Source organism: Diabrotica virgifera, chromosome 9, assembly GCF_917563875.1.
Source record: "Diabrotica virgifera virgifera chromosome 9, PGI_DIABVI_V3a".
Lineage (NCBI taxonomy): Eukaryota > Metazoa > Arthropoda > Insecta > Coleoptera > Chrysomelidae > Diabrotica > Diabrotica virgifera.
In genome coordinates, this window is record NC_065451.1 from 18763701 (window position 1) to 18778628 (window position 14928).

Here is a 14928-nt window from a genome sequence, read left to right on the forward strand (position 1 = left end):
CGTACTTCTTGTAGTGCTAGTATGTCTATTCTGTATCTTTGCATTTCTCTTGCTACCTCTTCCATTTTTCCTGGTCTCAATAATGTTTGAACGTTCCAGGTTCCTACTTTTACTCTATTTTTCTTCTTGGTTTTTCTTTTTCTATCTCTTTTTCTTATGTTTGATTCGTTGTTCTTTTTCCGTGCTAGTTTCGTCTTCAGGTTTTCATCCATTTTCTTTACAGTCTCTTTACATTCCATAAATGCGTTTTCCATATTCGTTTGCCGGTATGTTTTAGTGATACTAGTCGTTTGTTCTTTACTATGTGCTACTTTTACATACAATCTCAGTTTTTTTGGCTTTGTGCCGGAATTATTTGCAGTCTTGGTTATTTTCGCCATATTTTCTGATTCATTTTCGTCATCTCCTGGTGATCTTTCAGTATATGTTCTTCCTCTGGGTTTTCCTTGAGGTGTTTTAGTATTCATCGTTTCGCTTTGTGTCCTCTTGTATCCTAAGCTTTCCACAGTATATGTTTTGTCGTTTATTTTTAGCTTATTATAATTTAGCGATGCCTTCTGACCCCTTTCTCTTGCTTCCTTTAAGTGTTGTTTCAGTATTTTTCTCTGGTCTTGTATCTCCTTGGAATAATCTTCACTTAGGTAAATGTCTGTTCCTTTAGTCTTTTCGATTGGTTCAATATTTCAGTTCTTTTGGAACCGCTTTTAAGTTCCAGTAGTATAGGTCTCGGTAACTGTCTTAGGGGATCTCTTTGTATACCAACGCGTTTTATGTCTATTATGTCTGTGTGTTCATTTAGTGGAACTTGGATTTTAATTGCCATATTTTGTATACTTTTTATCATATCATTTTCTTGTTCACCTTCTTTCTCTGTTATACCGTATACTATAATATTTTTCTTTCTTACCTCTCTTTCTAGATCTTCTATTCTTTTTTCGTGTACTTTATTTTCTGATTTTAATGCTATATTTTCAGCCTTTAATTCTGCGATTTCCAGTTTCATGAGCTGTAAATCATTTTGCACTTCATTTAGTTTTTATTTCTATTCTTATGCCTCTATTATCCATACAATCTAATTTTTCACTCATCTTTTTCATCATTTCCTCCATCTTTTTTCGACTATGGATTATTTTTCTAAATCTCTAGGCTAGCATTAGAATCTTTCTCACTTCGACGGTTCGTAAGACTTTGCTTTTATCCAATCTCAGAGATTAGAATTTTACTATTTTGTTACGTAGCGTAAAATGAGCCACACCCGTTTCAACCACGCGGAGGTGTGTCCACTTATCCACGCACCAAAAATATTCTTATTTTTCGAAAGTATTCTTATTTTTATTTTCTGTAGATTGTTCTTTTTATTTTAAATCCGGCAACACTGCTTAAATTTTAAGCAGAACTTCGCCTCTGGTATACTGGTTTTCTTATCTGCTTGACCGCTTAGCTTTTTGTAGTGTTCCAATGTTTATTATTTATCAACCACAATAGTTACCTTATAAAAAACGAAAATTTTCTGAACATTATGTGGACCATATAGAACAATTTGGTGTTGGAGGATAACTTTCACTTTGGATGTCTGGGTTTGGGTCTAGTTATACCATACTATTAAGGTTCCATCTTCTATCGATGGTTGGATATCAACATGGCACTTCTTATTTTACTTACAGCAGCTCGAAATAGGTGATTAGAGCTCATACTAAACCATTCCCTTAGATTTCGTAACCAGGATGTTCGTCTTCTTCCTACATCTCTTTTACCTGTTATTTTGCTCTCTATAATCAAACGCAGCAGACTATAACGAGGAGCTCTTACTATACAGGGTGAGTCATGAGGAACTGTACATACTCCTACCTCGTATAGAGACAGAAATTTGTATTCGTCATAATTTTTGAACGGTCAGATCGATGTGTCTCTTATTTTGGCCAATCGTTACACTATTACCACCTAATCAACTAATTTATTCAAACTAGAAAAAAATCAGGTCCGGCTTTAAAAAAATTAGTTCGTTTGTCTCTTAGAAAAAATTTCACCCTGTATACGCTTTTTGAAAACTCTAATATGACTTTTACAAATTAGACAAATAGGCAATTAAAATGGCATATTTATTTTTTTCCGCACACGAATACTTAATTTTTTATAAAAAAATCAAATTTCACTATGAATGAAAAGTTTCGTAAAGTGAACCATTGATTTAAAAAAAAATAACTTTTATTACAAAAATTAATTTTTTTTTGCACAAATAAGTAATTTATGTTACCATCCAATCAACTGATTTATTCAAACTAGAAAAAAATCAGGTCCGGATTAAAAAAATTAGTTCGTTTTGGTCTTAGAAAAAATTTCACCCTGTATACGCTTTTTGAAAACTCTAATATGAATTTTACAAATAAGACAAATAGGCAATTAAAATGGCATATTTATTTTTTCCCCACACGATAACTTAATTTTTTATTAAAAAATCAAATTTGTCAAAATCGGAATTTTAACCTAAAAATGAAAAAAAAATGAACTCACGGTTTAACTCGCTACATGTTAACTCTGTTACATTTTAATATTTTTTTCTGAAATTTTTACAGCACATACATCTTACCATTGTGAAGACTATGAAAATTGTTGTAGACTTTCAGTCTTCTTCTTGTAAAAGTTGCAAACTTGTAAATCGCAAAAATTAGGTGGAAAATTTAAAATTTATCAATTTGATCACGCCTATGTTAAACTAGAGAGTCCAAAAGAAGTGTTATGGGAAGTTCTAGATCTAGACGTGTTATAGAAAAAAAAATGGTAAAACTTTTAACTGTAAGAAAAACGTTGTTTTTGTAAATTAATTTTTGTAAAAAAAGGTAATTTTTTAAATCTATGCAAAAACTTTGCCAAACTTTTTATGCATAGTCAAATTTGATTTTTTAATAAAAAAATAAGTAATCGTGTGGGGAAAAAATAAATATGCCATTTTAATTGCCTATTTGTCTTGTTTGTAAAATTCATATTAGAGTTTTCAAAAAACGTATACAAGGTGAAATTTTTTCTAAGACCCAAACAAACTAATTTTTTAAATCCGGGCCTGATTTTTTTCTAGTTTGAATAAATCAGTTGATTAGGTGATAACATAAATTAAATATTTGTTCGAAAAAATTCATTTTTGTAATAAAAGTTATTTTTTTTAATCTATGGTTCACTTTACCAAACTTTTAATTATTCATAGTCAATGTTGTTCTGAAGTTATTTTCTTGTGGCATTTTTATAATCAAGTATATTCAAATGGGAAATAAGCCACAATTTTACCTAAAAATGATTTTATTAACGTTTCGACGCCCAATTCGAGTGTCGTTGTCAAAATACAAAATAATACTAAATAAACAAAAATGTTGTTGCTTAGTAAAAAATTCTTCTAATAATTTATTTAATCTGACTCATTTATATCGGCAATTCAGACACGTAATATACGGATATTCTTGAGTTGGGATGGATTTCATGTAATCGAATGAGCTATCTTTTAGTAAAGTCGTCCCAGGAACGCAACTCATCAATATTGGCAATATCATTTTAAAGTCGTCTACTTTAAAATGTATAATACGTGTCTGAATTGCCGATAGAAATGAGTCAGATTAAATAAATTATTAGAAGAATTTTTTACTAAGCAACAACATTTTTGTTTATTTAGTATTATTTTGTATTTTGACAACGACACCCGACTTGGGCGTCGAAACGTTAATAAAATCATTTTTAGGTAAAATTGTGGCTTATTTCCCATTTATTCATAGTCAAATTTTATTTTTTTTTATAAAAAATTAAGTAATCGTGTGGGGAAAAAAATAAATATGCCATTTTAATTGCCTATTTGTCTAATTTGTAAAAATCATATTAGAGTTTTCAAAAAGCGTATACTATACAGGGTGAAATTTTTTCTAAGACCAAAACGAACTTATTTTTTAAATCCGGACCTGATTTTTTTCTTGTTTGAAGAAATCAGTTGATTGGTGGTAACATAAATTAAATATTTGTTCAAAAAAAATTAATTTTGGTAATAAAAGTTAATTTTGTTAAATCTATGGTTCACTTTACCAAACTTTTAATTCATAATCAAATTTGATTTTTTTATAAAAAATTAAGCAATCGTGTGCGGAAAAAATAAATATGTTATTTTAATTGCCTATTTGTTTAATTTGTAAAATTCATATTATAGTTTTCAAAAAGCTTATACAGGGTGAAATTTTTTCTAAGACCCAAACGAACTAATTTTTTTAAAGCCGGACCTGATTTTTTTCTAGTTTGAATAAATCATTTGATTAGGTGGCAATAGTGTAACGATTGACCAAAATAAGAGACACATCGATCTGACCGTTCAAAAATTATGACGAATACAAATTTCTGTCAAAATGCGAAACTCGCCCTGTATATTATTAAACAATGGGAGCAGACACTTTTTAATGGTCATTTGTTATTCCCCATAGGAGCCTCTATACGAGGTAGGAGTATGTACAGTTCCTCATGACTCACCCTGTATGACCGAAATATTCAAGCGTCCGCCTCTTAATTGTCTGTATAATTTCTTTCCTCTTAAGGACTTCAATATTGCTAATTTTGTCTACCCACGATATTCGTAACATTCTTCGATAACACCAACACTCAGAAGCTTCCATTTTCTTTATATCCGGAAGATTATAACTCCATAAAAGAAGTACGTCATAGAAGTACGGTTAGTGGTTGTATTTAAGAGATGGGTGATATTCTTTTTCTCATGATCATCTTTCAGTGCGTCACAGTTTTTCGATTTCTCTCTAACGCATTAAATTGTATGTGACAGAAAAAAAGGCACGTCTGTGAATACTTTGGTAATTATTCTAGTTTGGTGATTATTCTAGTTGTCGATAGATGGCGCCATAATCAAAAAATAATTATTTATTAAATAAAATAATACTATTATCAATATAATCTATACAATTTATAAGACTATACAAATGAAAGAAAATACCATTTTATAAATGCAATAGACACAATTGATTTGGTTTTATTCCAAATTGAAAATAAAATTTGACAACTGTCAGATTTAACTAAAATGTCACGTTAGAATACATGTCATAAATGTGTATTATCACGGACTTACCTTTTTTTCTATAATTTGTGACGCACTGAAAAATGTTCATGAAAAGGAGAATACCTAATGAAGAACTAAATATGTGTGTTCAAGTAACTTTTTGCTCAAATATGGCACCCAGAGGTTTTAACTTGCAAATGAGGTCCATTTAGAATGTTGGAATGTGAATTGAATCTATGTTTTTGTGGATTAGTCCAAATTTTCATCGCTTTAATTTATTTTTAGGCATTGGCTTTTTGGTGAAAAGGTGCAAGAAGTTCCGGTGGGCCAACACGTTGAACGAATTAAGGGGTGGTTTCCTAGACGGTGTGCCGTTGAAGTAATTGAAAACAGTAATTCTCCAGCTTCCAACAACAGACAGATTAATAGTCAACATCATAAGAAGATTAAATAAAAATATTTATTGTGTTACATGTTTTTTATTTCTTGCTTTCAGTTACTGCGCAAGTATAGCGGTAATATGCATCGTTATGCATCTTTATATTTAATACAATCTTCACAAAAGTAATGAAATAAGTGAAAATAAACCCAGTGAAATATAAGATTATGAAATGTTACTGATAGTCCAGAAAATGAGTTATTACCAGGACTTTGACTCGGACAAGTTTTTTGCGCAGCTTTATACAATTTTTCCCAATCAATAGAGCCATACACCTATTTAAAGTCAATAAAGAGCATGCGAAGTCATAGATTTTGTTCATAGTTGTCATTTTGTATCATTTTTAAAGTAAATATTTGAACCAATGTAAGGTGGCGTACATCAGAGTAAAAGGGGGGAGAAACTGACACCAAATAGCACACAACAGAGAATAGTGGTGAAATCATGGGGAGGCCTTTGTCCAGGAGGGAATGCAAACAGGCTGAAGAAGAAAAGAGACCCAATAAAGAAAATTGTTGGTGAATAATGTCATATGTATGCAAAAAGTCAACAGACAGCCTGTTATCTTCCTTTATAAACCGGGAGATATTAACAGAACTTCAACCACGATTTTCCAAGTCCTGCCCTTTGCAATACTGGAAGGTTAGAAAAGGTACTTACAATTTATGGAAAAATCCACGGGTTTCCTGTGACATTTTCCTGTGAAAATTAGATTTTCCACGAGGAAAAAAATGTGAAGTTGCGATGAATTTTTGAGTCCTGCCATATCCATAGAATGACAGGATACTATAAATTTTATGAAGAAAATTTTTTGGGCAGGATGGTTGCAAAAGGACTAAGAGTGTATATGGATATAGGAACATGTAATGAAAATAATGAAATTTTCATAATTTTTCTGAGTCCTGCCAACTTAATAAATTAAACATAATTATTTGAAAATGATCGAAAAAAATGTTGGCATGACGTCTCCTAATGTTTAACTGCACTTGTCCCTTGGAAAATTCTGTGGAAAATTTTCACCCTGGTTCCGTGATTTTCTGAGTCTTAAAATAAATTGTATTATAAAATAAATAATTTAAGTAGACATTATTCAAAATGGCAGGATGTTTAGTTACACCTTTTCTACTACACATAGTTAAAAATGTATAAGAAAATTCGTGGAAAGTCACACGATTTTCTGAGTCATGCCATTTTGAACATATCTCAATAATGTTAATATAAAGCTATTTACAAAGAGGCAGGATGGTTGTGTAGTTATTTCGTATATAAAAATAAAATTTCAAGTCAGTAAAATTATTGCAGGTTGTTATACAAACATATTCATATCACCACAATTTTCTGAGTCATGCCATGTCAAGTATGCCTAAAAAACACTAATCTAAAACCGTTTACAACGTGGCAGGATAACCGCAAAGATATTTAATACATAAAAATTAATTTTTACATCGTTAAAAGAATCGTACGGTATTAAATATTATTTTCCTGAGTAATGTCTCGGATTTTTACACACATTTCAAATCTAATATAAAACTATGTATTTTAAGTGATTATCATATTTGTATCTAAGTATTGTAAACGTAATAAAAGTAATAGGAAAAAATCAATTATTTTACAATTATTTGGTTATAGTAGGGATTGTACCTATTATACAGGGTGTCCAGAAACTCTTCTAACAATCGAAGCCCGGATATTCCTCAGATAATTTTAAGACAATTTAACTGAATTCACCTCGTCCGAAAATGCTTCCCAAGGAAGCTAGAGCTCTTTAAAGGTGGCGTATTCTAATTAATTTTTTTTTAATAGCTCCAGAACACTTCTATTTAGAAAAACGAAAACTGGTACACCTATTTATCTTCCAGAGATAAATCGATTCCATCATTTGTCAATTTTTAGTACCGGTCATAGGCGTCCGTTTAGGGTAGGGAACCGGATATTTTATCGCATAACTTTTCTGTGTTTAACTTTTAAGCATTTTTGACACTGGATTATTAATCTATGGGGTATTCTTGTACTAAAAGGTACTCTTACTTTAAGTCGGTAGGATACGCCGTGTTCTAGAAAAATCGATTTGAAAAATTTTTCGGTTTTTGAATTTGAAAAAAAAAATAAATAAAAACTATTTAGAAAAACGAAAACTGGTACGTTTATTTCTCTTCCAGAGATGAATATTTTATCAATTGTCAATTTCTAGTATCGGTCATAGGCGTCCGTCTTGGGTAGATCAACGAAATCTCATAACTTGCTTTAATTGTTAAGCATTTTTGACAGTAGAGTTATAAAGTATGAGGTATTCTAGTACTAAAAGTTGCTCTTGCTTTAAGTCGGTAAATACACCGTTTTTTTTTCAAATTTTTCTTAAATTCAAAATACGAAAAATTTTGAAATTAATTTTTCTAGAAAACGGTGCATTCTACCGACTTAAAGCAAGAGTACCGTTTAGTACTAGAATACCTCACAATTTAATAATATAGTGTCAAAAATGCTTAAAAGTTAAAGACAAAAAAGTTATGCGATAAAATAACCGTTGTCCTACCCAAGACGGACTCCTATGACCGGTACTAGAGATTCGCAATTGATGGAATCGATTTATCTCTGGAAGATAAAAAGGCGGACCAGTTTTTGTCTATCGAAATGGAAGCGTTCTGGAGATAAAAAAATCTAATTACAAGGGGCCATCTTCAAAGAGCTTTAGCTCCCTTAGGAAACATTTTTGGATTATGTGAATTGAGTTAAATTGTCTTAAAATTATCTTAGGAATCTTAAAATTATATACAGGGTGTTCCATTTAAAAAAACATAAGTTTGTGTCACCCTGTCAATACGGGTAGCCCTGTATATTAGAAAATATTTTTAAATTATGATCCTGTTTTTGCCCCACGTTTTACCTAAATAACTTTTTTTCGTATCTCTTACGACAAACGAGTAATTGGACTTTGTCACACTAATGCCCCACCCTGTATACGAAATAACTATAAAACCATCCTGCCTCTTTGTAAATAGACTTATATTAAGATTCTTGAAACATATGCAAAATGGCATGACTCAGAATATCGAGGAATTTTTCACGAATTTTCTTACAAATCTAGGACTCCTGCCGTCTTACAAGAACCGTTTAACCTTCTTGCAGAGTACCGAAAAAGTATTGATTGCATTTGAGTATAATAACTTTTTAAAGGCAGGACTCAGAAAATCTCGGAGTCAGGGTAAAAATTTTGCGCATAATTTTCCAAGGGCCAAGGGACAAGTATACTTAAACACTAGGAAACGTCATACCAACATTTTTTTTTGATCATTTTTGAAATAAATATGTTTAATTTATTTAGTTGGCAGGACCCAGAAAATCATAAAAATTTCATTATTTTCCTTACATGTTTGTATACATATATACTCCGTTAGCCCATTTACAACCCTCCTGCCCAAAAAATTTTCTTCATAATATCCATAGTATGCTGTCATTCTACGGATATGGCAGGACTCAGAAATTCATCGCAAAACCCTATTTTTATTTTTTTGGAAAATCTAATTTTTACAGGAAAATGTCACAGGAAATTTGTGGATATTTCCACAAATTGTAAGTACGTCGCCTACCCTTTCACTATTGCAAAAGGCAGGACTTAGAAAATCGTGGCTGAACTTCTGTATAATATCTCCCAGTCTATTATAGCTTCAATTTTTTTCTTCTTTGGTTGTTCTGTCTTCCTATTATATCTCCCTACGAACGTACAAGAATAATAATCACAACTACATCGTTATATTATGGTTTTACTGAGAATTGACAATGAGATAACATGTCATAATCACATACAATTACATTTTACAGATTTTTTTATACATCTCACGTATTTCACATTTAAATTTCATTTCCTATTACATGGAATTTTAAAATCCAATTAAATTTCACAGATTTTTTTTATGTCTCACGTATGTCACATTAAAATTTCATTTTGTTTTACATCGAATTTAGTTGGTTCACAACCAACATTGTGCAATTTTTAATAGTGCGGTATCTGTCAAAAATCTTAAGTCATACTTGAAAACCTTCGACACTTTATATATTTCAAAGCTTCTAAAAATCGCTTATGAAATAATGAATAAAAACGGCATATTTCAGATACAATTGACACAAATTAATCAAAAGAGACCACTATTAATGTTTTAAAAACTGATTCATTCACATTGACTCGATTGTCACCCAACGGGATGTTCACGTTCACCCAGTCGTTCATAGACCTAACTGCCGCCCATGACACAGTTAACCATCAACTGTTACTCGCAAAACTCTACGAAACTACGAGGATTTCCGACTTACAAGGTTATAGTCCAAGAGGCAGCGCTGAAAAATTTCTCTGAATTTACTAAAGCTAGTTATTTCACAGTTGATTACTGTGATTGTGTAGAGAAACATACTGCGGTCAGTCAAGCGAAACGTAGAACAGGAGGTACTGACAGCTTGTCAAAGATGCTTACCTGCAGACAGTGCCGGATTAAGGGGGGGGGCTATGGGACTATTAGCCCCCGGCGGTAAATTTTGAGAGGCGGTACGTCAAAAGATTCAGCTTTTTTGCAAATCCAGGCAAGATATTATACCAACGAGCACTTATTTTCAAGACGATCCAATTGCAACAGTTTCAGATGTTTTAGAAGGTAGGTTTATTTGACTGTTTTAGTTAGTTTTTTAATCAAATAAAATTCGCAGCAGGATCTTCATCACGTCGAGATGATTCATCCACAGCAAATTCAGATCCACTTTGGGACATCGAGTTACATCCTGAAAAGAGTTCTCCTGAACGTCAAATTCTAGTCGAAAGTGGTGTTAATCGAGTTGATTTACAAGATCCAAAATTCTGGCCAAGAAATTGTGTAGATGAAGTGCTGAAAGAATTCAAAACACAGGATCTTAATTCTTTAGACTTTGAATTTTCAAAAAGAAAAATATAGGAAAACAAAACAGGTACTGCACTAAATCACTATTCTATGAAGTTTTAAAGATTGGTGAAAAATTCGGCGTGACTGGTTAGTTTATTCCAAAAGCACAGGCTCTTTATTTTGCTTATATTGTTGACTCTTTTCAAGCGAAAATTGCACTTTTTCCTTTTTTACTGGATTTGACGACTGGAAAAAGACTAAAGAAAAAAGGGACAGTCATGAAAGGTCAGTCGTTAATTTAGAACATCTTAAAAATTGTATTTCAAGAAATTCATTAAGTATGAGAAAGATTCTTTGCGGCAATAGATTGAACATGAGACCACATATTGGCGAAACATATTACAAACAGTCGTTAGTGTCATAAAATTCTTAGCTGGTAGGGGACTACCTTTTAGATTTTAGAGGAACCGACGAAAAATTTAGTTCTACTAGCAATGGCAACTGCCTTCGATTAGTAGAGTTGTTGACGGAATAGATCCTCTTTTAAAAGAACACATTGAAAAATATGCTTCAAATGGCTGTGGTTCAGCATCTTATTTATCAAAAACGATTTGTTTTGAATTTTTGCAAGTGCTTTCGGACCACATATTGGAAGAAATTGTAAAACAAATTCAGTGTGGCAAATATTATTCAATCAGTGTCTCAGTGTTGACTCTACGCCTGATATAACACTTACATATCAACTGAAATTCATTATTAGGTATTGCTCGGACACCGGAATACCTGTCGAGAGGTTCATACAGTTTTTAGACAACACTGGCCACAAAGCCGAAGATATGGAAGCCAGCATTGTAAAAATTTTGTCCAACCTGAATATACATATCGATGACTGCAGGGGACAATCGTATGGCAATGCGAATAACATGTCTGGCGTTTATAGCGGTCTCCAAGCCCGAATAAAATCTAGGAATAGTTTGGCAAAATACGTACCATGTGCAGCCCATTCCCTAAATTTGATTGTACAACATGCAGAAGAATGCACTACGGAAAGTACTTCTTTTTTTAGTTGCTGAAGAAATTTTAATAAGAAATAACTAATTATGTTAATTTACTTTATAAGTTGTGAGTTTGTGTCTTTGTGACTTTTTTGTATATTTGTAATAAATTACCTAATAATATTAAAATAGTTTTAATTAATTGTTAACCTAAGACGCATATATACCTACTGGAGAGTGGCGGTATAGTATGACTTAGCCCCCGGCGGTCCATGAACTAAATCCGGCACTGCCTGCAGAGGTAATTAAATCCATTTACTAAGGCTGAAAATCAGTGCACACATTCTAAATTAAATATAAATAAAAGTTATTATAGTCGGTCAGCTGTATGACGGGACAGAGCCGATCGGTCGGCCCCAATGAATGTACAGGGTTATTCACTATATTTTGACCCCTTTGTAAACTGCTTTATTTACAGAATTAGAAAAAAATGTAAAATACAAAACTTATTCAATTTTTAAATTATGATTTTTTGACGTATATATTATGGTACTAGTGACGTCATCCATCTGGCGTGATGACATAATCGACTATTTTTTAAATGAGAATAGGGGTCGTGTGCTAGCTCATTTGAAAGTTTATTCAATTCCCTATTCAGTAATATAAACATGATTGTTTATACAGGGTGACCAAAAAAAAATTATTTAAATTAATTGTTTAATTAATAATTCGAAAAAAATTTTTGGACACCCTGTATAAATAGTGATCGTAATGTTTATATTACTGCATAGAGAATTGAATAACCTTTCAAATGAGCTAGCACACGACCCCTTTAAAAAATAGTCAATTACGTCATCACGCCCAGACGGATAACGTCACTAGTACGATATATATGTCAAAAAATCATAATTAAAAAATCGAATAACTTTTGTATTTTACATTTTTTTCTAATTCTGTAAATAAAGCAGTTTACAAGGGGGTCAAAATATATAGTGAATAACCCTGTACATTCATTGGGGCCGACCGACCGACTCTGTCCCGTCATACAGCTGACCGATTATAAAAACTTTTATTTATATTCAATTTAGAATGTGTGTATTGATTTTCGGTCTTGATAAATGCATTTAATTACCTCCGCAGGTAAGCAACTTTGACAAGCTGTCAGTACCATCTGTTCTACGTTTCGCTTGACAGACCGCAGTAGGTTTCTCTATACAATCACAGTAATCAACTGCCTCTCCGTCTATTAGTGAAATATCTCCTCCAGAATAGACGCGTCAGTCCAAGAACAGTCGGCGAAGGGACCAAAAATGGCTCCTACAGGGAAGTGTTCTCGCGCCGATTCTATACAACAAATAGCCCCAACAACCAACAAAAAAGGTAATAGTAATACACGTCGACGTGGCTCTAAATGAAACAGTTCGTATAATATCGGGTTGCCTGAAACCGATATAGCTTTAACTTAAAACACTTTCGTTTTAAACTATCTTTGATTTAACTTCATAAGTTTCAATAAAATTCGGTTTTGTACTAATATTATCCACTTCATTTAGGTGGCGACATCTAACCATCAATTTTGGAACTGAGGCTTTGCTTTATCTAATCTGAATTTGCGCAGTGGTTACTGATAATGGACATATCCCAAGGTCCCTATACCATTGGGTCTATTTATGAACCTTGGACATATCCTAAGTCTAGACGTCACAAAATTGGGAGGAGCTTATATTTGACCCAAACAATTTTGTTTATAAGGTTAACCACTCATGAGGAATTTTTCATTTATTGTTTACGTGGTTTTTGTGACAAAATAAGACTTTTCATTTAGGTATTTAGTTAAAGAAACGTGTCAAATAAGAGATTTTTATTCGTTTTTGTTCAGGTGAATTAATTTAATGAAATGATAAGAACGTAAACAGTTTTGAGGTTATGTTTATTTTCAACCACTAAGGAAGAAAAACCACCTGAGCAAAAACGAATAAAAATCTCTTAATTAACACGTTTCTTTAACGAAATACCTAAATGAAGTCTTATTTTGCCACACAAAGCACATTCCTTATGGCAATTTAACGTTACAAACAAAATTGTTTGGAGTCAATATAAGCTCCTCCCAATTTTGTGACGTCAGACTTATGCTGTCCATATGAGCTGCGCTGTGTCCAGTAAATTACGGACTGTAATGCTTTCTATTTATCCAAGTTCATGCAGCCGTGTTTCTTCTAGAATAGATCCTTTGATTTTTTTTCAAGAACAAAATATCTGCTTCTCCCCCTTCCCTTAATCTTTCATTTTATTGTAACTTGTCAACAGGTTCTCCTTTTTGTAACTTTAGTAGCGTCATCTAACCATCGAGTTTAGGACTAGAAGGCTTTTTGTTTATTTGAATTTGCGTACTGATGATTGGCAACGTGAGTTTGCGCGGAAGTGATGGTTCTTAAATTGAGAAATGTGGGATAATATAAAGGAGGGGTACCAGAATCTAACACCTTTCGTCCTCAATGAGTATTTATTGTTTGTTTTATTATTCTTTATTAAAAACTTATTTTAGTTCATGTTTTTATGATGACTGAATTTACAATATTTATTAGGATGGTGTGAAAATTTAAAAATAGCTTTTTTCCATAATATTTCAGCATTTTTAGACAGAATGTTTGTTATAATTGACAATCAAAAATACTGTAGGCCTACACACAATTTGAAACTATTCTCTTGCCCTTCACAATAATTACAGTACTTGACACATCCACTGACAGATGACGCGACTTACAGTACTTGAAGTATCCAGTGACAACTGACAGATGACGTGACTGAATCCACGTCATACTCCTTAATTTTCCCGTCATGACCCCGCTAAAAATTTCGAGTGTGTCTTAAGATTTCGGCTAGACTTCATCATACATAACATTATGTACAATCGCCAACAAAATAAATAATCTCTTAAATATAAAACAATTAATTTATACATAAAAAAGAAAATAATTTATCTTATATCTATAATGGTGGAGGATTTCTATCTAAAATTTTGACTAGGCTTTCAATTTCGTCGGTTCCATTGGTCTGGTTTTGATGTAAGGGGGGTTGGGCCAGGGCCAGATTTGGGGTAGGGATGGTTCGTAGTTGTAGTTGTATTGGTGGCTCTCGATATATTTTCTCATGTCTTTTGGTTTGGGATATACTGATGCGATACCTACAAAAAAAATACAGACTTTAGTTTTCAATAAGTTGACTAATTTCATACAGGAAATTGTTTTGACTTTACAACGTTCAATTATTATTAATACACTAAGCAGCAAAATTAACGCACCACCTTAAAAATGGGACATTTTTGATGTCTCGTATTTCCTAAACCTGTTGTCCGAGTTGAGTGATTTTTGAAGTTATACTTCTTTACGCGCGATGAGGGTGAATTTTTATATGTTAAAACCAGGCGCATACGCATCACCCAGGCGCATACGCGCATTATAACTTTGTTCTGATTGGATGTTCAAATGACATGTCAAAAATTATCAAATATGGCAGCTGTAGGACAGCTGTGGTTTGGAGGAAAAGGTAAAGGTAAACAAATGTATAATATATTAGTTTTATTGTTGTGAGGACAGA

At 32.4% G+C, this 14928-nt stretch overlaps 2 protein-coding genes across 3 annotated transcripts in view; one reads left to right on the plus strand and one right to left on the minus strand.

The window, feature by feature from the left end:
- The window catches only part of LOC114328491 (palmitoyltransferase ZDHHC6), a 35123-nt gene extending 29623 nt beyond the window's left edge, over window positions 1-5500 (plus strand). The window contains exon 7 of the mRNA XM_028277350.2: window positions 5318-5500. Within this exon, the coding sequence (XP_028133151.1) occupies window positions 5318-5486 (169 nt within the window). The 3' untranslated portion in view covers window positions 5487-5500. The remainder of the gene's footprint in view (window positions 1-5317) is intronic.
- A 3712-nt stretch (window positions 5501-9212) lies between these two features.
- Window positions 9213-14928, minus strand: part of LOC114331406 (NADP-dependent malic enzyme) — a 125199-nt gene continuing 119483 nt past the window's right edge. For both annotated transcript variants that reach the window (XM_050660953.1, XM_050660954.1), the window contains exon 10: window positions 9213-14515. In XM_050660953.1, coding sequence (XP_050516910.1) covers window positions 14355-14515 — 161 coding nt within the window. In that variant the 3' untranslated portion in view covers window positions 9213-14354. The remainder of the gene's footprint in view (window positions 14516-14928) is intronic.